This window comes from Parastagonospora nodorum (genome assembly GCF_000146915.1).
Source record: "Parastagonospora nodorum SN15 chromosome Unknown scaffold_8, whole genome shotgun sequence".
NCBI lineage: Eukaryota > Fungi > Ascomycota > Dothideomycetes > Pleosporales > Phaeosphaeriaceae > Parastagonospora > Parastagonospora nodorum.
The window spans coordinates 196,666-218,457 of NW_001884556.1; the positions used below are offsets into that span (position 1 = coordinate 196,666).

The 21,792-nt window shown below is 51.1% G+C and overlaps 11 protein-coding genes across 11 annotated transcripts; 4 read left to right on the forward strand and 7 right to left on the reverse strand.

Moving 5' to 3' along the window:
- Window positions 1-82: 82 nt before the first annotated feature.
- Window positions 83-319, reverse strand: SNOG_05542 (hypothetical protein; the record flags this gene model as incomplete). Its single annotated transcript, XM_001795895.1, has 1 exon — window positions 83-319. One exon carries the CDS (start codon window positions 317-319, stop codon window positions 83-85), a length of 237 nt encoding a protein of 78 aa, XP_001795947.1.
- A 685-nt stretch (window positions 320-1,004) lies between these two features.
- Window positions 1,005-1,253, reverse strand: SNOG_05543 (hypothetical protein; the record flags this gene model as incomplete). Its single annotated transcript, XM_001795896.1, has 1 exon — window positions 1,005-1,253. The coding sequence occupies one exon, from the start codon at window positions 1,251-1,253 to the stop codon at window positions 1,005-1,007; it is 249 nt and encodes an 82-aa protein (XP_001795948.1).
- A 540-nt stretch (window positions 1,254-1,793) lies between these two features.
- On the reverse strand, window positions 1,794-2,194 carry SNOG_05544 (hypothetical protein; the record flags this gene model as incomplete). Its single annotated transcript, XM_001795897.1, has 2 exons — window positions 1,794-1,913; window positions 1,940-2,194. The coding sequence occupies 2 exons, from the start codon at window positions 2,192-2,194 to the stop codon at window positions 1,794-1,796; spliced, it is 375 nt and encodes a 124-aa protein (XP_001795949.1).
- Window positions 2,195-2,482: 288 nt separating this feature from the next.
- On the reverse strand, window positions 2,483-3,986 carry SNOG_05545 (hypothetical protein; the record flags this gene model as incomplete). Its single annotated transcript, XM_001795898.1, has 4 exons — window positions 2,483-3,099; window positions 3,153-3,319; window positions 3,371-3,793; window positions 3,844-3,986. 4 exons carry the CDS (start codon window positions 3,984-3,986, stop codon window positions 2,483-2,485), a joined length of 1,350 nt encoding a protein of 449 aa, XP_001795950.1.
- Window positions 3,987-5,104: 1,118 nt separating this feature from the next.
- Window positions 5,105-6,477, forward strand: SNOG_05546 (hypothetical protein; the record flags this gene model as incomplete). The annotated part of the gene is made up of 3 exons (XM_001795899.1): window positions 5,105-5,235; window positions 5,286-5,413; window positions 5,555-6,477. The coding sequence occupies 3 exons, from the start codon at window positions 5,105-5,107 to the stop codon at window positions 6,475-6,477; spliced, it is 1,182 nt and encodes a 393-aa protein (XP_001795951.1).
- Window positions 6,478-7,791: 1,314 nt separating this feature from the next.
- On the reverse strand, window positions 7,792-9,424 carry SNOG_05547 (hypothetical protein; the record flags this gene model as incomplete). The annotated part of the gene is made up of 3 exons (XM_001795900.1): window positions 7,792-8,598; window positions 8,656-8,852; window positions 8,914-9,424. The coding sequence occupies 3 exons, from the start codon at window positions 9,422-9,424 to the stop codon at window positions 7,792-7,794; spliced, it is 1,515 nt and encodes a 504-aa protein (XP_001795952.1).
- A 1,110-nt stretch (window positions 9,425-10,534) lies between these two features.
- SNOG_05548 (hypothetical protein) lies at window positions 10,535-11,558 on the forward strand (the record flags this gene model as incomplete). The annotated part of the gene is made up of 2 exons (XM_001795901.1): window positions 10,535-10,957; window positions 11,067-11,558. The coding sequence occupies 2 exons, from the start codon at window positions 10,535-10,537 to the stop codon at window positions 11,556-11,558; spliced, it is 915 nt and encodes a 304-aa protein (XP_001795953.1).
- Window positions 11,559-14,246: 2,688 nt separating this feature from the next.
- SNOG_05549 (hypothetical protein) lies at window positions 14,247-15,617 on the reverse strand (the record flags this gene model as incomplete). Its single annotated transcript, XM_001795902.1, has 1 exon — window positions 14,247-15,617. One exon carries the CDS (start codon window positions 15,615-15,617, stop codon window positions 14,247-14,249), a length of 1,371 nt encoding a protein of 456 aa, XP_001795954.1.
- Window positions 15,618-16,020: 403 nt separating this feature from the next.
- Window positions 16,021-17,174, forward strand: SNOG_05550 (hypothetical protein; the record flags this gene model as incomplete). The annotated part of the gene is made up of 3 exons (XM_001795903.1): window positions 16,021-16,107; window positions 16,333-16,521; window positions 16,686-17,174. 3 exons carry the CDS (start codon window positions 16,021-16,023, stop codon window positions 17,172-17,174), a joined length of 765 nt encoding a protein of 254 aa, XP_001795955.1.
- Window positions 17,175-17,566: 392 nt separating this feature from the next.
- On the reverse strand, window positions 17,567-19,489 carry SNOG_05551 (hypothetical protein; the record flags this gene model as incomplete). Its single annotated transcript, XM_001795904.1, has 2 exons — window positions 17,567-17,767; window positions 17,825-19,489. The coding sequence occupies 2 exons, from the start codon at window positions 19,487-19,489 to the stop codon at window positions 17,567-17,569; spliced, it is 1,866 nt and encodes a 621-aa protein (XP_001795956.1).
- Window positions 19,490-19,955: 466 nt separating this feature from the next.
- Window positions 19,956-21,476, forward strand: SNOG_05552 (hypothetical protein; the record flags this gene model as incomplete). Its single annotated transcript, XM_001795905.1, has 1 exon — window positions 19,956-21,476. One exon carries the CDS (start codon window positions 19,956-19,958, stop codon window positions 21,474-21,476), a length of 1,521 nt encoding a protein of 506 aa, XP_001795957.1.
- Between the last annotated feature and the right edge of the window lie 316 nt (window positions 21,477-21,792).

Sequence of the window (21,792 nt, forward strand, 5' to 3'; positions counted from 1 at the left end):
GGAAGCTATTACTTAAACCTCTCCACTTCTGTATCTCTCCTCTTATTCCAATTTGCTTGTCGAGTCACTTCGGCTTTTGCCCTCATCCTCTCCTCATCTCCTTAACATAACCTTCCCAAACCACCCTCTCTTCTTCCCCCAAGCTGGGCACGCTCTTCAACTCCCCCTGCGGTATCAAATTCCACGCCCACCGCGTAAACGCATCCTTCCACAACTCGTCGGCGATTGGTGGGTTAAACATGATGATGCCTTTCATGGTATAGTGCATGGCCTGCGCCAAGTGTTGGGGCAGGATCACGTGGTTGGGTGCGACGTGCATGATGGAGAGGATGGTGGTGTAAGTGGATGCGGCGGTGGGTGCGAGTTCGGGCCAGTCTTGGACGGGGAGGGGGATGCGAGGTGAGCGCGGGTGGGGGTTTGGTAGAAGCAATGTTGTGGTTAATGCGGTTGTGGTGTTGGGAGCGTGGTGAGGTTGTTGTACGAGAGAAGCGCTGTATTTACGGGCAGGAGATAGGAGGTTTAGAGATAGCAGGTTAGCGAGCTAGCGGCTAGCGCGTAATGCAGCGTGCCGGAAGTGTAGGTGAGATAATATGTGTGGCGAACTCATATTGCGAATGAATTTTTATTGTGACACGTCACATGCCTCTACGAGAATGGTTTGAAGATATTCTGCTGTATGGGTGTTAGAGATGCGAGTAGTACACAAGAGAAAGAGTTTTTCTTTGAATGTCTGGACATTGGCTTCTTGCATCATTGCCCTAAGGTGCTTATCTTCGATGTTTCCGCCTTGTATGTCTCTCCTCCCACTCAATTCATTCATCAACCCTGATCAACTTCTCCTCCCCTCTTTTCATCATCTGCCCACACCCCAGCTCTGTCCCTCAATAAAAGCTCACAAACGTCAGCCCTTCAATCTCCTTCATGTACTCCTCCCAGACTACCCTCTCCTCCGCCGACAAGCTAGGTTCGCTCTTCAACTTGCCATCGGGGGTGATGTTCCACGCCTACCTACTGAACATGCTCTTGTTGAACTTGTCGGCGATTTCCGGGTTGAACAAGAGGAGTACATTCATAGTGTTGTACACGGCCTGCGCCATGTCTTGGGGCAGGACGACGTGATTGAGCGCGGTGTCCATGACGGAGGCGGAGACGTTGTACGGAGGCGCTTCGGTAAGTGTGGTCCAATCTTGTACGGGGACGCGCTGGGTGGGGGTTGGAGCTTCTGGGCGTGTCTGGTGGGGTGTCGAAGACATGGTTTTGGTTGATGAGGGTGAAATATTGGAGGGTGAGGAGTGTACTTTGTTGAATGAGGGAGGGCAGTATTTATGTTTACGAGGTGGGCGTTGGAAGTGAGCGAGCTAGCGACTAGCGCGTACGAGCCTTGCTGGTAGTTGAGAGAGCGAGTGTGTGCTGTGGTTTCACTGAGACGCGAGGCTATTCATTACCGAGCGGACGTTGAGCTGTATTTTTCATGAATTTAGAGGGAACGTGCATGCCGATAGAGGTGTCATTGGGGTTTTATCTTTCTCTTTGGGAATGCGCATTGAATTGGAATCTTTGGAGGCGGAAATCTTTTGTGGTCGACACATTTTGTATTGTTGTTAAGCCTGATCTGGCACGGGAAAGGTTGAAGACTTCCTTTTGTAACAACCCAATGCTCACTTCATACCCCGAGTAGATGAAGACCAATCGCTCCATTCATGCCTCTCATATCTCTACCTCACTCTCGACGTAATTCCGCTGCATCCAGCCCCGTATCCTCTCTTCCCGCCCTCCAAACTATGCTCAACCTTTCAAGAAAAACGCATCTCAAGAGGCCAGTCTTTGAACGTATCAATGCGTCCTGATACTAGGTAGCCCATCCAGATCTTGGTCTCCTCCAGCGTCAAATACGGCTCGTCCTTCAATCCGCCCTTGGGCGTTGATGTTCCACGCCTACTTTGGCGAACGCGTGCAAGAAGATTTGTTCGACTCGATCCGCCTCCATCTTGGCATGAAGGGTAAGAGCGGCGTGCAGAATTTCAGCGGTTGACTGCGATAGGATTTCGTACGCGGGGACTAGGGATAGGACGGTGGAGATCGCGGAGTCGGTGAAGGTGGGGTTTGAAGTAGACTGGCTCCACTCCCGTACGTCTCGGGTGCTGTTGGGGATAGATGGTTTGTAGGATGGCGCTTCGGCGGCTGGGTCAGACATTCTTGGGTATGTGGAAGAAGTTAAAAATGGCTGATTGGTATGGAGAAAAGTTGGACTAGCGGAGGAAGAGAAAGAGGTCGTTATGCGTAGATATTTTAAGCTGTAAGGTAAGGAATCTAGCTTGATGAGAGCGACAAAAAGCAGCTCGAATTCGTAGGTGAGAGCGGGTATGTATGGTGAGATTGGTAGTGCAGTTTGTTTCCACTTCACGTCGACACCTGCATCGCGAGTCAAGTAAGAGACTTTATGAGGGCGTTGAAGCTCTCAAATGCTGATATTTCATCCTTTTCATGCCTTCTCCATCTTGTTCTCTTCGTCAGAAACATCGCGCTCGACAGTCGCTTCCACCTTCTCCGTCATGAGCTCCTTGACACCCTTCAAGGAAGCAACAGCAATAGTCGCAATCGCCACAAAAGGCACAACACTCCACCATCCAAGCCTGTACGCTCGTGCATACGACCAATAACTAGCCTGCCACGCAGCTCTCATGATTTCCGCATTCGCACCCGGCACGCCCTGACCTTTGGCGGTAGTAGCTGTAGCGCCCTTCATAGCCTTTAGCAGAGCGGCAACAGATGATTGAGGCAGTCCTGCGGCAACTGCTGCGCCGCCGACGTCGGATGCGTAGTGTGTTGCGATGCGAGAGTTAATGACTGCGTAAATGACTGCTGTGCCGAAGGCGCCACCGATGGCACGCGCTGAAAATGCTAAGCCAGTCGCGGTCGATAGGAAGGCGTGTGGTGCTGTGAACTGTACGCATGCAACAAGCAGTGTAAGTGGACCAGCACAGCCGATACCAGTGAGAACAGTGAAGACGATTTGAGGAATGTCCCAGCTTGGTCTAATGCAAGCATAACAAATAGATGCAACAAGCATTATGCCAAAGGTCACCACAAGAGGTGTTTCTAGTGTTGATGTTAGCAAAAGTGCGAAGGGAAAGCTTAAATGGGCAACTTACTCAAATCCTTGAACCTTGTCGCATACCACGAGACTATGACAGCAACCACGGCTGATGGTATTTTGTAAGACAGTTGCCTGATGGCAATGTCCCAGGAGTTATCTTCAAAGCCCAGGTTGAGGATGATCTGAGGTGTGATAGCGTTGACCGCAGAGTAGTAAATCCATCTGTGTCCATTATTAGCGGTTTGCAAAATTGTATTTGCAGTCAAATCTCACCCTTCGACCGTGAAGGCGAGTGTTGACAGCCAAAAGTTTGGGCCACTGGAGAAGAAGACATGCGCAACAATCCCATCAGATCTTCCCTTCCACTCATACATGCAGAAGGCGACGAGGAAAATGATCCCGACCACGAGATTAGCATAGACATGCGGGTTGCTCCATTTGTAAGCACCACCAGCCCAGTTGAGCGAGAGTAACAAAAGCGTTGCAGCAACGATGATGAGGAAGCAGCCGATCGGGTCGCATGCCCAAGTCCATTGCTTGAAGCTCAAGCGTTGGTAGTCAAAACGTTTCTTCGGCCAGTACAGAGTGAAAAGACCAAGCGCGGTGAAGCCGTGTAGCGCAAGTTGGATCCAGAAAATGTATCGCCATCCTGTTGGGCTGATATTTGCCACTGCACCAGCTGCCAGGCCACCAACACTGCATCTCTTAGCACGAGCTTGAGCTGAAGATACCACGATTGTACTTACAGACCACCCATGGTTCCAGCAAATCCTGCAAGTCCATTGGCAAGTGCTCGATACTTCATGGGCAGAACTTCGGATGGAATGGATTGGACTATGGAGATGGTCGCCAAGGTCGTGCCAATGAGGATGCCGCCACCGATTAGCATGCTCATGGAGGTAGCCTTGGCGCAAATTATGCTTCCAACACAGGCGATGAGAGGTGGAATGGTAGCGAACAGCTTTCGATCCAGTACATCAGATAGTCGACCCACTAGAGGCGACAGGACCGACTGCATCAGAAGTGGACCCTAAACATCATCAGACCTGTCATTCAGTAATGTCTAGGGGATTTACCTGGATGACCCAACTAGCGATCGCGGGCTCGCCTAGCTCACGGATGATGAAGGACAAGACGGAACCTGCTGCTACAACGACAAATACTTGCGACATAACTCTACATGGGTGTCAGATTTGATGGAGATGCAAGAGAGAGACGGGATCATACGCAAAGCAGCATACGAAGACGACCGTCCATGATCTCCACGACAGATCGATATGTCTCGCGTCCTCGGTGACTTCTTGCTCGATAGGTACAATATGAGCACCGGTATGCGCTTTATGGTGTTGGCGCTCATCATGGCTGCCCTCGATGTGCGCGTCGCTGTCTTTGGTTGCCATGACTGCTTCCTGATAAGCTGAATGGATGAAGAAAGAGGCACACAGCGCAGTGGGAAAACGGGAGTCAGTGAGGTAGAAGAGAATATGTAAGCTAAAAAAGACTCTTGCAATTGGTCACGGGAGAAGTCGTGTCATGCATCCCGGCAGTTATGGGCCATCCAGTGATCTGGTACTCGAGGCACCCCACGGATGAAGAGATCCGTATCAGAAGGCGGGGCCCCAGGTCAGGAAGCATGCATGCTGATCGCTCGCTTGTGCTAAATGCGGAGAAGAGCGTCGCTAATTTTCCGAAAGGCGCTTGCCCCACTGGTGGCTGTCATGTTCAAGAACGGGAAGTCGACGATGCTTTCTCCATGATGCAATGTCCTTTTTGCGATGTTGTTGCTGTGGTTGCAGAAGCCACGATGACCGTTGAAGTGGAAAGAGGGTTCGGCATAATGAAGGACCGACCCTGCCGAGGCTCGCGACTTTTGTTGCGTGCCCGCGCCTCACCTCCAAAACCTCAACTTCAACATCAACATCAACACCAGCACATCCGCCGCTCGCCATTTGTCGCTCGCCTCACTGGAACCGGCTGACACCATCTGAGCAGCAACTAGACGATGCTATGAGCAAACCAACTCCTCTCGCCGGGCGCCTTGTGCCTCTGCGGACCAAAGACGAAGTGCGCGCCAGCCTCGAGACGCAGAGTGCCTATGTCATTGAAGTACCGGCCAAGGTTGCCAACGCTGTCAAGGAGTGAGCTCCTCACTCCTGGTACAGTTCTTGATCACGTGCTAACCTCCCAGTGCCGTGCAAGCCGCCATTCCCGACTTCAAGACGTCGGAGATCTCTCACCTGCGCCGCGTAGTGCAGTTCAAGTACCTGCCGCCGTACCTGCAGAAGCAGTTCTATCCGCCTTCAAGGCTTCCGAGAGGTGATGAAGATAATACCGCGACCCCAGTATTATTATCTACATCCCCTTCTCATTCTCCTTCCCCTTCCCCTGCCCGTGATTCCTCGTCTTCCCCACCACCTATCAATGACTGCGAAGACCTTACTGAACATTTCGATCTAGTCCGCTTTTTCCTCATGTGCCCTACCAAGCATATCCAGCATGCCGATCTCCTTGCTCTCATCCGCAAATGCCCACCGTTCGACGCGAAGAATGCGATTGCACCGAGGATCTTCTACGTCACTGTTCCGGTATTGGCTCCCACATCTGCCGAACAGGCAGCCATGTGGTCCGACAAGTACTGGCCCATTTCGTACAAGAACACGAATCCTTATGGTCCGCATCCGAGTCTGGTTCAGCGCAATGCGGCCGAAATTGAGGACGAAGCCGGCGGCTGGCTTGCACTGGCAAACACGGCGGGAAAGCAGATTGCGGAGAAATGTTTGGGCGAGCAGATTGGCGTCGTGGTAGTTGACCGTTCCAAGGCAACACCTGCCGTCATTGCTGTTGCAGGGGACTGTCGCTGGCGCTCGCCTACTGGTGATACCGAAGAGCAGACGGGCACTGGCAACGTCATGGCCCACGCCGTCCAGCGTGCCATTGCTATGGTTGCAAAGAAGCGACTCCGCGCTGCCGGCACCGATCCCGCTCTACTTGATCGCTCGCTCTTCTGCGACAGCCCCCTCACCGAAGTCGAGAAGGAGTACTACGAGAGCGATAACATCGCCTCAAGCGGCTACCTGTGCGTCGACCTGGACATCTACCTCACCAACGAACCCTGTGTCATGTGCTCAATGGCTATCTTGCACTCACGCTTCCGCCGATGCATTTTCTCGACACGCATGTCACACACTGGAGGCATGACGTCCGACAGCATCGACCAGGAACAATCGTCCGGTGGGCTCAAACACGGCCTGTTCTGGCGACCTACCGAGCTCAACTGGAAGTTCTTGACCTGGGAATTTATGGAGGACGCCAAGTCCAAGAAGGACAAAAAGGACAGGCAGGGTGGCGTGGTTGCCTGCGGGGACATGCTGCATGCCTGAAAAGCGATCAACGACTTAGGTTGCATTGGATACGGGGCATTATACCGGCGCATTGGCTAGATGACGGGACCATCATACCCGCAAGAGTTACTGTACAATAGACTTATGATGCACATGACATAATGAACATCCCATGATTTGCAAATCTTTACGCTCATTTGAACTCTGCGTTCGAGTCAACGAAATTGGTTATCCCACAAATGGAGCATCTTGCGCTCTACGCGCCAACAAAAATTCAACGTAGACTCTAAACCACCCTCCCTAGTATGATATAACACTGAACGCCCATGATCATCCCGCCGAATCTCATCCGCGCCCGCTTTAATGAGCATGTTCACGATATCCTTCCATCCCTGCACACACATACACATGCATCAGCGGCGCTGAATCCCCACAACACTCATCTACATCCGCCCCGGCTTGAATTGTTAGTTTGGCAACTGGTGTTTGATAGCATCGACAGGCGTAGTGCATCGGCGTCCTATCCTTGTCGTCTTTAGGATTGATATTTGAGCCTGCCGTGAGGAGGTATTTGAGGGTTCTTTATCTAGGCGTGGATGGTGAATGTCCCCGATTCGTCTGCGAGATTTGGGGATATCACGGCGGCGAGGAGGAGTTGGCGGTAGTGAAGGATGGAACGGTGGGAGAGGTGGAGTTGAGAGTGTCTTGGGCTTTGTCTTGAAAGGTTGGGGATGTGTTTGAGAGGAGGAGATATGTGATGATGAGGGACTGGGAGGGGCAGGTTGTGCATGCAAGATGTAAAGGAGTCATGTTGTACTCATTAGAGCTATTTGACCTTGATACCTTGCTACAACAGAAATGCTAATACTGCAGCTATATTTACGAAAGCTGCAGTATTCAAGAATCTTGCTAATTATATGTGCAATCCTCTATTCTGCATTCTTGATAGAAATTAGGCCCCTTTAGATTTTGGCACGCTGTGTGTAGTTAGGAGGCACCGTCGTACCTCAGAAGGTTGAGTGCTGCGCCTAATTCCAGGAATGAGCATACAGCAAATAATAATCTAGCTTTAACGTGAGGCTAGAAGGCTGAAAAAAGGTAGAACGTCCTACAATAGGCTGCCGTCCACTAGTCTCCAATATGTGTATAATTCCATTTAATAACTGCTAGGCTAGGTGCATGCAGCAACGTGTAAGCGGTAGAGTAAACGAGGTTGCAGACAAGAATAAGATACAAAGGGCGTTCAGCCCAACACAATTACTAGGTAAAGAGTGGGCATAACAAAGTAGGACATGTTAGATTAGCCACGCCTTATGGCTACTTCCTAACATGCAAGGTGATGTGATGAGTACGTTATAAAACCTTAGGTCCTCCCGTATTCTTTGCAAAGAAACCATCGCTATCTACTTCCTTCTGAACCCTTTGCGCAAGCTGGCGCATGTTGGGCTTTAGACTACCAAAGTAATCCTGGCTATAGTACTGATCATTCATAAATACTGGTAGATGTGTCTCTGGTAGCAATCCATTGGCTGTGAAGTTGGCAACACTGTCTTCTATCTTAGAGATGATAGATTTCATTGCGGCATCAGTTTGCTGGTCCACCGTGGAGGAAGGATAGGTCATGACCACTGCTAAGATGACTCGATCGACATCGTCATCCAAATCAAGTAGATCGCCGCCCTCTTCTCGAGCTTTCCTTGAAAGTAGTTTTGGTATAGGTTGCGTCGGCATTAACGACCAAAAGTTTGGTATGTGTTTGATCGCCCGAACTTCTGAAAGCCAAGTTTCAATATAGGACTGATGGACCTCCAGTGTATGTTCTTCGTATGGGAGAGGGGTTGCAACAGTGCCGATTTGGGCCACAAGGCCTGGGATCTGTGTTTGGCTGTTGGCGTTTAGAAAATCCGAATATAGACGGACGGTTGCCAGGTTGATGGTTGGTTTCAATGAAAGAAATTCATCAAATACACCTTGGTTATCAGGACCGTCGTAAAATACGTAGATAAGCCAGGAGACGGTATCGTCGGTGCTATTGTATAGGACATTCGGCTCCACAGCTGCCTTTGGATGCTGCTCGTAGTTTCTTGTAAAAGAAGCAATTGCAGACAAAATAGGGGCGGTGTCAGTGACATTACTGTAAATCAATGTTCCGCCCCATATCTAATGATCATGTTAATGAAATGTCAAAAAGGACCTATTATGGGGCAAATGTCTTACGCGATCCATAGGTCGAGCTCGTACAATGAACGTTGTTACGATACCAAAGGGGCTCCCACCACCCTTGAGCGCGAGCATCAGATCTGGATGACTCTCATTGGAAATCTTGACGATTGTGCTATTAGGAAGGACCATTTCCGCTCCGACAATGCCGCTAGCTGCCCACCCGTACTGTGTGCTAAGAAAGCCTAGGCCGCCTATTGAGTGTTAATAAACAGCCTTACATAGACAAGATTTAGTAAGCAGACTGTCACCTACCTCCAAGGAGGTAACCCCCAACGCCGACATTGCCAACGCGGCCACCAGCCACTGTTACCCCTAGCGGCTCTAGCGTCTCGACGACTCTTCCCCATCTGTTACCCGATCCAACACGAACGGTATTTGTTTGTTTGTCGTAAGCAACTTCATTGAAATTACGGGTTGAAATAATAGGTCCGTCAGATAATGACGACCAATCTGGGTTAGGATTATGACCACCACTCTTGATAGCAAAGCGTGAATTACTCTCCTTAAGCGTTTTCACGACAGTAGAAACCTCTTCTAGAGTTGACGGGGTGACGATACAGCCTGGTCGTAGAGCAGAACAAGCGTTTGACCAATAAAGAGCCTGTTCAAGATCATAATTCGAGGTAGACGTATTGGGTGGGTCAAACCAGACATTGACTCCGGCATTTGCAATAGCCTGACAAGCTGAGATATCTTTTGGACGTAGGACCGCAGCGTTCACAGCGGAACTTAGGAGAAGCGCGTAAGAAAACAGAAAACCCATGTTGCGTGTAGTTCTAGTTGACGAGACTTCTATGAACTTATATATCTCGCAAAAATGCATTACGTAAAAAAGATAAATAGAATCAATCTAATAAAATTCGGGTAGTAGTGGTTCCGACCCGTGTCCATGGGCTGCTCGTGATTAGTGGAGAGAATGCACTATTCTAAATTTGCCCTTACATGCTTCAAAATCAAACATCTAGAACTGTCTGTTTTCAACCAGTAGATTAGTCGTCCAATTATACGTGTGCATTTCTTTTGTCGATTTAGCAAACTAGATCTCTATGCTTCGTTATGAACAGCTAGTGGAATGATGTCTCGCCGATATCTTACTGTGGTAATGGGCAAAAGTTGTGACGGTGGAGACAGCTCTGCAGGGATTTTGGCACAGACTACTGCTAAGATTGTCACTAACAGGAGAGCATGCCGATTACACAGACCAAGATGTCCACCGTCACTGCTTTTGCCCAACATTATAGCATTTTTTTACGGTCCGTTGTCGGTATACGGCTGTTTTTTTTTTTTGCCTGAGCGTTTTTTTATCATCGAGCTCCTCCTCCATTCGGAAGAGTTTGAGATACTCTGTTCACAGACAATTTTGTTTTCCATATAATTAACTGCGAACAGAGGAGCGAATTAAAGTATAAGGAACAAACTTACAACAACTCTAACATCTTCTTCGTGGTCTGCCTCCTGTGGCTTACCTAAAGCCCTGATATCTCTGGGTGCCAAGAGCCCAGATCGAAATAAATCGTCCGGAGGTTAATATATAACCTTGTGAGCTTATCATACCTAACCTTATGTAGTAATATCTAATACCGGATGTCGTTATTTACGAGCCGGTCGGCTGTTTGCTCTGAATATATCAACGTAAGGAAGCATTATAGCGAATTGTATGCTGGGAGTAAGGCCAAGTAGGGGAAGAAAACCGATGGCTAGCTTCTCATCCGCTATCCGTTGCTTCCGTGCCGGCTGGATTTATGCATAGTTATTAAACGCCAAGATTTTTTTGGAAAAATATATAATCGCCCTTCGCCCCCGGCTCTTCTAGGAGACCATCACTTCTGCTCTGTTATTATAAAATTTCTTAGAATTCTTAGCTGGTGCAACTATGCATTACGTATCATTAGCTCTCTTTACTACAGGATGGTCCACTCTGACGGCTGCCGCACCATATACCCACAATCGCCAGGGTTGGATTGACTTTGCCCCTGTCGCTCGCGGCCCGCGCAAAGAGGGAGCAGTTGCGGCAATTGGTAACGACATATACCTACTTGGTGGCCATATAAAACCAACAGGCCAAGTCATACCAGTCGTGGACTGGGTCGAAGTCTTCAATGTTGAGAAGAACTCCTGGAGAAATGCCTCAAGTTTGCCTGAGCCCTTAACACACCTCAACAGCATCGGCGTTAATGGACGTCTGTACGTACTAGGAGCCATGGAAGTGGTGGATTCATTCTGGAACGGTACTCGGAAAAGCTGGGAGTACGACCCCATCACGGACAAATGGTCGGATCTACCCCCTATACCAGATGTACCCCGAGGAGCTTCTGCTATCGATGCCTATGAGAACACCATATACATAGCCGGCGGCTCTCCTTGGCTGTCCCTGACTGGAGCCAGCGCAGAATCGACGACCGCAGTATCGGCTTTCAATATCGAAACTCGGACGTGGACCAGCTTGCCGGATCTTCCCCGAGCCTCGTGATCACTTCGGAGGAGCAATCAAAGATGGTGTATTCTATGTCACTGGAGGGAGGAGCAAGGGTGTACAGAATGTCCACGACGATACGTTTGCGCTGGACTTGAAGTCCGAAAACTCTACCTGGGTTACCAAAGCAAAGATGCCAACGGCGCGCGGCGGGCAACTTACATCTTCTGTGGGGAGTATCGTGTATACTTTTGGAGGGGAGAGCACAGTGCAGGTGACAGGAAATGCGGTTGGTATCTTTAACCAGACGGAGGCCTATGATACAGTCAATGACGTTTGGTATGAAATCGACACTGTGCCTTTCCCGCGACATGGGACCGGAGCGGTATCCGTTGGAAACTGTAATTTTATTGTAGGAGGTGGAACTACTAGTGACATAGTGGTATCTACTCCCACAGATGCGAACACAGCTTTCTGTGTTTAGAGTCAGAATTAATAAAGGGCGGGATTGGAGTTAGAGCTAGCCAAGCAATTACTGCTAGTATAGCTACGTAATTCCGTCTACCACCTTGCCAACAGGATTACCTCTCCAATCACAGAAATCAAATACGCTTGAGAAGCGAATACGCCAGCGGTAGACATGGAGTAATCCTAGCACCCTGAATTGAACGGTGTGCCTATTGACATTAACTACTTAAGTATTGATCCAGTCCCGAAACACTTATCATACTGGATAGGGAGTTTGACAATTTGGCACCTGCTTCCCGGTACATACGACCTATTGAGGCTCTGCATTGCGTCGTTTAGGGCTGCTGATCAGTTGACTAGCACGAGCTACCTAAATATATACATCAGAAGGGAAGGAACGGTAGGAGTGTATCGCTCGCGTTGGCCTTTCGATCTCGCAAGAGTGTTCTATCTGGCTTCCAGCCCATGATACTTGAACGACATCCACGCCTGCTTGGAGTGGGGTGCGATAAAATCCGGAGGCATAGTGCATGACATGGGACAAGATTTCGCGCTTTGCGAATCAAAGCCCATTGTTAATATCGGCATGGTGATTAGGTATGTGCAGCAACCATTGAGTCCAATGCTCATATCTGCGTCTCTGAATAACTTCATGTTACTATGTATTGAATAGTGTGTGTTCGGCGTGATGCTCAAAGATCGGTCTAAGCATCAGTCCGTCCAAATCATTAGTCCTTCCTCCAGGCGGGTATTTAACCGGAGCTCCCTTCGCAATCTCAACTTCTGTTGAAATACAATTATTTTACGCAAGCCTGAGGGAAAAAAAATCGGGATCGTCTGCGACTTCATGGATTGAAATTTCTCATTCAACTTCAATTTCGGTTGTAGCACGATCATCTTCCACGATCGTAGGAGAAGAGGGAAGCGGTATATTCTCAGCTGACACGGGCGTATCTACCACACCACGTTCTATCAATAGCTGGGCAACATTGCCTGCTCCAACCTCTCGGCATATGTCAAGTGGTGTGTGTGTGGCCAGCGGCGTCGCGACTGTCTGGTGTTGCATCTGCATCTAGAAGAAGTGCCACGATGCGTTCATTTTCAATCCAGCAAGCCGAGTGCAGTGGAGTCACACCGTCAGGCGTGTCGTAGTTTGGCTTTGCACCGTGTTGTAGAAGAAGCTCGACGATACCTGTGTGGTCGTGCCAGCATGCATAATGCATGGGCGAGCAGTTCCGGCGATGCTTTAGCGCCGAGCACTCAAGTGCGAGCGACCAGCCAAGGGATGAATTGCCGGGGAAATTCGCATCGGCGCCGGAATCGAGGAGCAGCTTGACGAAACTCTCATGGCCAGTTTTGACTACAGTCATAAGAACCGTGCCGAGTTGTTGATCTCGTTCAGTCGTGCTCGCACCAAAATCTAGAAGAGCCTTGCCAAGCGCCAAATCATTATTATAAGCTGCAATGTGTAGAGGTGTGCCTTGCCCCGCCCCTCCTTGGTCATTTATGTTTGCACCATTTTGAAGAAGCACTCGGACGGTTTCCACAGACCCACAATACGCCGCCTTGTGCAGCGGCGAATTGCCCATCAAGTCTTGACTATTGATACTCCCGTCATTTGGCAAAAGCTGCTTTGCAATGTCTCCCCAGTTGTGCGGAGCGACATGGTGCAGAGGGAGCTCTTTACGGGCGTTCCGGACTGAAACACTGGCGCCGTGTTTAAGGAGAAGCTCGACAATTGCTTTATGGCCTTGTACCACCGCTAGATGCAATGCAGTCTGTTTTTCGTCATTTTGGTGGTCTACCGAAGCTTTCCACTCAAGAAGGATCTCGAACACAGCCTGATTACCTTCTGATGCAGCGATATGGAGTGGCGTTGTACCGTCTGAGGTCATGGCATTTGGTTTGGAGGACTCTTTCGAGAAGTATTCGAGCAGCACTGTCCAGCCTCAAAAAGTGCTGCTAAGTGCAAGCCAGTGATTGATCTTCCAAGCTTTGACAACGCGCCCGGCGTCGGAGCGAAGTTGGCTGTGTTTGGTACATTCCAGCGCTTCCGTAGAAACTCTCATCATCCTGTGGTAGTGCAGATGGAGCCATAACAGCATGATATCCCTCAATATTGTGCTGCGTATTTGAACAAAGCTCATTCCCGTGTGTTTCACATCTGGCAAGACCGGGATAGGTTGGACCCCAGATATTGAACGAGAGATGCGTTGCGCACTGAGTTGCTATCATGGTCTCAGCATTAGGGAACCAGGTCTGTTTTTTTCGAACAAAATACTCTTGAGTCGTCTGGTGGACCAAGCGGATCACGCCGCTACCTTGATCAATTGTCACCAGTCCAGCACACACAGAGACCATATCGTCTAACTCCGGGCAATTGTCGCTATCAAGCTCACATTCACCTTCTTCCACTCCAAGTGCTTCCTGGAGCTCGGTCGCTGTCATCTGTCGCTTGGCATACACTATCCACGCGAGAACTTGTTTCGCTAGTTCAACCTGATCACCAATTTGGCTCTCAATGCGTTCCATGGCCGAAGCATACGCCGAATCATACGCGCCCAAGCCGGTTGCCAGTCTCTTTAGGGTTTCTCGGATTGCTTTCACTGATCTTTTTCCAAGCAGGGAGTCCAAGTGGAGTTGCGCTAAAAGGAACCTTGAAAATAGGTTAGTTTTGTAGCATCCACGTTAGGCAAATCCATACTCACATCCCTTGGACCGAATCTATGATCCTGGACTTGATCTCGTCCTGGAGCGACCTCTCCAGTTTGGCGAGCTTGGATTTGCGCTGTATCTCCGTTTCGAGATACATGCGGACATCTGCGTTGCTTGCAATGATCTCAAGCGTTTCAGCATCACCGAAATGCTCGACAAGCTCTGGAATGAGTCTCGACGTAGCCATCAACTTGACTTTACACCCTTTCTGCGATTGTGCGAAGCTTGTCTGGAGATCGGCAAGCAGTCCCAGCGTCTCGATGCTGGCATCGCACTCGTCTAAAGCATCCAAGACGACCAAGACCTCACGGTAAGTAGATAGTTCGGCTCGAAGAAGTTCGAAGAGCTCGTCACGTTTCGGACGATTCTGGCCGAGTCCATATCGTTCGTAGAAGAGATCTTTGACCGCTTGGGACACTTCCACTCGCCTCTCCATGAGCTGTTTCAGAAGGCTGGACAGGATGCCATCCACCGTTTGGTCTTTCTGTCGTTTGAAATGACAATAAAAGAATATTACTGTCACGTTGCTGTATTCCCTGAAAGTTTTCCTCAAGTCGGCTATTACAACAGATGCCAACACAGTCTTTCCTGCTCCAGGAATTCCTGGACAAAACAGTGTGCAATTGCGGACTTCGTCCACCCAAGTTGTATACTTCTTGGAATCCAAAAACCATTGACATGTGCCGGCCTGATGACTGGAAATTTTATCATAGTGTTGTGAAGCGTGGTCAATAGGCGAGAGCCAATCGAGCATCACAAGCAGATTGTTTGCCATCTCCTTCTCCTTCGTTGCCTGCCTCAATGAACTGAGGTCATCTTGTAGTTGAGTCTGTTTATCTTGAATTGTAGTCACGGCCCCTTTCAGATATCTAGCGTCGCTTTTGTTGCTAGTAGCGTGCAGTCTCAACAGAGATTCCAGTTCCCGGATTTGCTTATCACTTTGTTTGGAGCGAATGTTGATCTCTTGGAGCAGTCTCGCTGAATTGTTGTCGAGAGACAGTATCAACACAGTCTTCTCGCTCTCGATTGCTTCGACAAGTTTCTGGACTTCTTTCTCCTTGAAGGGCCATCTTAACCTCTCTTTGGTGCTACTTTTAGCTTGGAGTTTGAGCGCAGCGAGCTCAAGAGCCGTCTGGAGTCGCGCAAGGGGCGAGGCGAGCAGTTCAACAGTCTCGGCCCATGCTTGCCCCTCTTCAGAGTCTTCTACCCCATCCCTGAGTGTCAAGAGGATATTGCTGCAGGCTCGCACCTGTTCACGAAGCCGTTTGCGATCTTCGGTGGCTCCTGCGACATCGCGAATGTATTTGATGACTTTCTCCGATAGTTGCAGAACTGCTATGATACTGGCAGCGGTTTCCATGTGAAGCGAGAGTGACAAGAGTCGCAACAACGCTGGTTTGAGTTGGGATCAGCTGATCAGTGCAAAGCCGAGGCTCGAGTGACCGTGAGAGAAGCAGTGACGATGCGGGAGAGGATGTGGATTATGGAGGGAATGTTTAAAGCGTGCGCCAGGCTGACGGAGGATAGCACCCATGGGTGCCATTTTACCAGGCAGACAAACTGCGCCCGAATCCGAGGCTGAGTGCATGCAGCGGGGTCAGTGGCGCAAGTGTTGCGTAGCGAGAGGTCAGAGTGCATGCGAGGCTGTCTCAAGCGCCATAACGGAGTCATGCACGTGCCCGCGCGTTGTCCCGTCACTAGCGCGTCATCCCTCATTCCGATTCCAACACGACACCGCAAGATCGCAACCACATAGCGCAAACATGCTACCGGACGAGATCATCGCGCAACTAAACACTGAGTTCCAATGCCGCGAGCAGCAGATACAGCAACTTGCCGCGCTCTACACAGTATGTCGTCTCCGACTGTACGCGACGCAGCCTAACAACCGCAGGCGCATCTTCCATGCCCATCATTTCTTAATGTCCACGGCCTTACAGCAACAGCCAAATCATCCCTCTTGCGGTCATACTTCCATCTTCTCGACACACCCCACACGATCATCAATGTTCGCGAATGCATCACTGCGCGACACGTCTTGGAGCGCATGGTAGCATCTTCTCTTGATGCACTAGATGAACATTACGACGAGAAGATCGACAGACGACCATACGCGCTGGACAGAGAACCTGAGCGCGCTATGCGTCAACCTCGCGAAGCTCCTCGAAGGGCGGGGGAAGTTTGTCCTGGTTCTAGATGCTGTAGACAAGCTTCGAGAAAGCGCAGGAACACTGATCGCAGCTTTGGGACGATTGGGAGAGTCGGTAAGTCTATACGGCACTCCGAATGAATATTGAGACATCTCTGACAATCCAGCAGATACCTAATCCTCTCCCTCATCCTCACAACCACCCTTCCCCTCCCACCCTCGACTCTACACTCTTCGAACACACCCTCGTTACACCTTCCAACCTACACCCGCACCCAGCTCTTCTCCATCCTCAACAACACACCGCCAAAAATCTTCGCCACGCCACCTTCCGAAGAGCAGTTTCCAGACTACACCCCCGACCTCGCTGCCGAGGACGACGCCTGGCTCTGGTCCCGCTTCATCTCCGCCGTCTACGACAGCCTAAGCAAGCACACGGGTCGCGACCTGCTCAGCTTCCGACGGACCTGCATGAAACTCTGGCGCCCATTCGTCGAACCCGTCGTCACCGGCCAATTCGGCACCCGTGACTTCTCGCGCCTCATCATCAACCGCAAGCACTTGTTCCAAGTCGAAGACGCCGTGCTTGACCGCATCGTCGCGGACGCCGAGCCTCAGGCCGCCTTAGAGCCCACGACGCCAAGTAAACGTCGCGTCGGCGAAGATGATGATCCACACGCTACCATTCTTCACCACACACCTCCGTCATCGCAGCGTATCTCGGCGAGCTACAATCCCCTCCAGGACAGACCGTTACATATTTCATGAAACACACAGACAAGCGCAAGGGCAAGCGGCGCGCGCCTTCAACGTCAGTGTCGAATTCCATGAAAGCTAGAAAAATATCTAGACATTTGCTTACGCCGTCGCCGTTTACGTTGGATCGACTACTCGCGATATTTAGAGCGTTACTAGATGGGGGTGTACCCCAAGTTGCGGATTTATACACGCAGATTGCGACGCTGACGAGTTTGAGACTGCTGGTTAGGGCGGGCGCGGGGAGTAACGATGCGCTTGAGGCCGGGGGCAGGTGGCGTGTTAACTTTGGGTGGGAGTATGCGAGGGCGTTGGGGAGAAGTGTGGGGGTGGAAGTTGGGGAGTATTTAGTCGGTGGTGTTGATTAAATTTCGTATCATGAATGTCCTTCAGATGGGAGGTGTTTACGAACTACAGCTACATTGCATCATGCCCTTGTACTTGGGCACGTCGCCGCAAAACCTTTCTTCCTCTGCCTCATCCCAGGCCCAGTGTTCTTCGAAGGGATTGAGTGCGAGCTTCATGATTTGCGGCAGGATTTCTCGTTCGCCTTTCTTTTCTACGCGGTCGATAAGTTCGTCGAGGATCCAGGAACGCGGGACGAACTAGACATTATAAATTAGCTTCCGAGTTCGCTTCATCGGTGAAGTACTTCGACATACCTTGGGATTGATCTTATCCATCGCCGTCCGTCGTTCTTCATCCTTCCCTTCGCCCCAATCCTCTTTGACTCTCGCAGCCCATTTACCCAGCCACTTCCCAATGCGCTCGCGACTATCCGCCTCCTGTCGGGGCGCCTCGCCCGCCCTGAAAAACCGGCCCGCGACGTCTTTCCTCTGCTCCTCGGTGTCAATCTCACTCAACTTCACGCTCGATAAGCGACGAAACGCATGGTGAAAGTCCAGCTCGAAAGCCTCCAGACAATCCAGCAGCTCAGACATGAGTTCCTCAAAGTCGCCGTCTTTCTCCGTCTTGAGCCCGAGGCGCAGCGTCATGAGACGGCGGTATTCAGCGAGGAAGACGGCTTTGTATTCCTCGCCTGCGGCGTCGATGACGGTTTCTGCGCGCTTGACCAACTCATCCGCATCATCCGCATGCACGCCCTTCTCCACGAAAACCTCATCATCAACCTTCGCCCCTGCGCCCATGAGTTCGCCAAGCGCTTCTCCCAAACGCACGAGATTCCACCAGATGATCGTCGGCTGGTTGCGGTAGCTGTACCTGAGCATATGGTCGTCGTGATTCGGCGTGTACGTGGGATCGAAAGTATCCAAAAAAGCGAACGGGCCGAAGTCAATCGACAGGCCGAGGATGGAAGTATTGTCTGTGTTCAGCACGCCGTTCATGAAGCCGTAAGCCTGCCATTTAGCGACAGTCAGAGCGTTGGCGCGCAGAATGGCACGGTAGAGGCGGGCGTAGCGGTTTTCGGAGTCGGTGCCTTCGCCTTCGAGGGTCTCTTTTGCGATGCCGGTGGTTGTCTTGGAGTGGACTTCCTTTGCATCGCCAGGCAGGAGTTTTGAGGGGAGCTTGTCCCACCCGCCATAGACGTGCTCTGCTGTGTAGTCGGCAATGGTGCGGAGGGTGTTGCGGTCGCCGCGCATGCGTTGGAGGTCGAATGTGCCGAAGCGTATCCAGGATTGGGCGAAGCGTGCTACGATGGCACCTGGTTCGATGCGCTCTCGCATAATCTTTGACCCGTTGTTTAGTGTGAGAGACAGCGCTCGTGTGGTGGGGATGTTGATGGCATTGAGGTACTCCGAGACGACGAATTCTCGGATCGAAGAGCGTAACACTGCTCGTCCGTCGGCAAATCGCGAGTATGGTGTCCTTCCCGCACCCTTCAATTGAATCTCGTAGCGAGTCTTGGTAGATGGGTTCGTCGTCTCGAAGAGAGAGATGGCACGGCCATCACCCAATTGACCTGCCCACTGACCAAACTGGTAGCCTCCATAGCACTGCGCCCAAGGATATATTCCTTCGTCTGGCTTCGACTCGTCCCATGTCAATATTTTCTTGCCTGAGACGACTTCTTTGAACTCGTCACTCTTTGCCTCCTCTTCACTTAGCCCGAGATCCTGCAGCGCACGCTGACTGACCGCTAGCAGCTCAGCTTCGCCTTGTGGGTCCGGCCGAACGTATGTGTATAATGCATCCTTGACCATGCGTGGCCCAAGTTTCTGTCGCGGCGAATCGTGGGACTCTTTCGGTGTGGGGAATGCGTCGTCTGCGGGGAGGTTCTGTGTGAAGACATTCGACTTTGGAATAGACCGGAGGGTATGTCGCTCGCCGCTACCGTTCGAGGCGTGGGGAGTATCAAGATGCGCCATGACTTGGTTAAGTCGCATCGACGGCGTGTACAAAGTACGGAATGGTGTCGCAACCAATGATGTCGAAACTGCTTTGGGTCGGCCAAATGCAGAAAGTCGAAGCATGGGCCTTGAAACTCAATCCGGGAGGTATTGGAAGAGAAACAGAGAAGAAGAGTTCAGATATGTCGGAGGCAAAGACATGACCGGCGCATCTGTCAGAGTGATGTTCTGGACAAGTGGGAGTGGCGTCATACCTCGGACCCTTACTCGCGTCCCCGCTAAGCACCTTTTTGGAGACTGGGCCCTGACTCGCGCAACTTTTGTCTTTGCACGTCTCGACCTCACTGCATACACACTAGCACCTTTTCAGTACACGACATGAAATGGAACTAGTTGCTCACTTCAGCTGCAGCTCACCATTACATAACTGGAGCAGATCGAAGGACAAGATTCGCTCAGCAAACTTTTCATCCTGTAACGCACCATGAACGGCCAACCTATCCCTGGCTTCTACTGGGACCCAGAAAAGAAAAAGTACTTCAAGATCCAGAGCGCGGCGGCATCACGAGACCTTAACCTGAAGTACTCCGCCCAGAACATCCGGAAGAAAGAGCGCGATGAGCGTGTGCAGAATGCCACAAGCGCGCGTATTCAAAGAGCAAGGAAAGAACGAGTGGTCCGGACCGACGTCGACAACATCACGCAAGCCTGTCTCGAGCGGGAGCTTGGCATCCGGAGACGTTCATTCTACGTGCAGAGCACATGGCCCGATGCTTGTATGTATGGCGTGTCCACGCGACCAAAGGTTATTGTCGAAGGACCCCAGCATACTCTCATACGTTGCTTCGACCGCGATCCGATTTCGAAAACTTTGTACATAGTGGAGGGCGACAACCGCATAAAGCGACGACGGGTACATAGAAAAGATGGACCACCTTTGCCTAGCCGTGATCTTGAAGACGACGGCTATCTTGAGGATCTTCCCATCAATGAGTACTCATTCGAACCCTGGGACGAACTTCAGCGAACCACATCTACGGTCTCGTCACTCAACTATCTACCAGCAACTGGTGCCCTAGCTACGACTACCTATGGCTCTGATAGACCCCCAGTAGTATATCTGAGCGATCCAGAAAGAGATGGGCCTTACGTCGGTCAGCAATTCACACCAAAAGGCTGCGCAACAATCTGGGGTGCTGCAGCGCGACCGACATCCTTCGAGCACTCTCCAAGCTTAACCAACACCATAGCAGCCTCACACGTCGAGCACCTCGCCGTCGCAGCATCAAATTCCATGCTAATCTTCACACGTTCCCAAAGCGGGTCCTGGGCCTCAACAACCCCAGTGTCATCCCTCGAAACAGACGTCCTAGCCGTGGACTGGATCTCCTACACCACGACCGCCCTCGGCTGTCGCGACGGCAAAATCCGCCTCTACGACGCCCGCTCCGGCGGCTCAAGCCACATCCTCACGCACCCGCACCCCATCGCCAAAATCAAGCGCGCCGACGACCCAACCCGCCTCCTCGTCTCCGGCCTTCAAGAGAGCTTGTTCCTATATGACATCCGCTTTCTCCAACGCACTAAAACCGCAGGTTCGAACGCGCACTACAATCAAGAGTACATGGAAACCCTCTACCCCGGCGGTCGAAACAGCTCAAAACGCCGCAAAATGACCCGCGTCGCGCAAAGGCACTGGTCCAATCCTATCCTCACCATCCCGCACTCCAACCTCGATGATCTCGAGCTGGACTTCGACGTCCATCCTCGACTAGGCCTGGTGGCTGCGGCGCAGAATTCGGATTCGAAGATCGCGGTGCGGGTGAGTAACTTGTGGACGGGCAAGATTGTGAAGGAGTTTGAGAGAGAGAGAAGGCCGTTGCGTAAGGGAGGGCGGGATGGGTGTGAGAGGATTCGCACGGTGAAATTCATTGATGATGAGACCGATGGGGGTGTGGTGTTGTGGACGGGGTGGAAAGGGGGAATCGCGCGGTTTGCTTGGTGAGAATGTGAGATATCCCCATCTAACAGTTCGACTACATCTTCAAGCCCGTCTAGCGCCTTCTGTATCAGGTTCGCTGAAATCATACTTCACCGCGATGATTTTTCCCGCTTTCAAGTTCTCTAGCGCGTGACTCACGCCTGCAAGACCACCTAGCACCAGCCCATGCGAACAGGGCGTGTATCATCCCTCCATCTCCCTCCGGAACATACCGCGAAGACAGATGAAGCCCTACTATCTCTACTCTCCGCACATCATCGCAACAATTCACCCACTGACATGTGGCATCTAGCCCAACAAGTGCCCCCGGGCCTGGTAC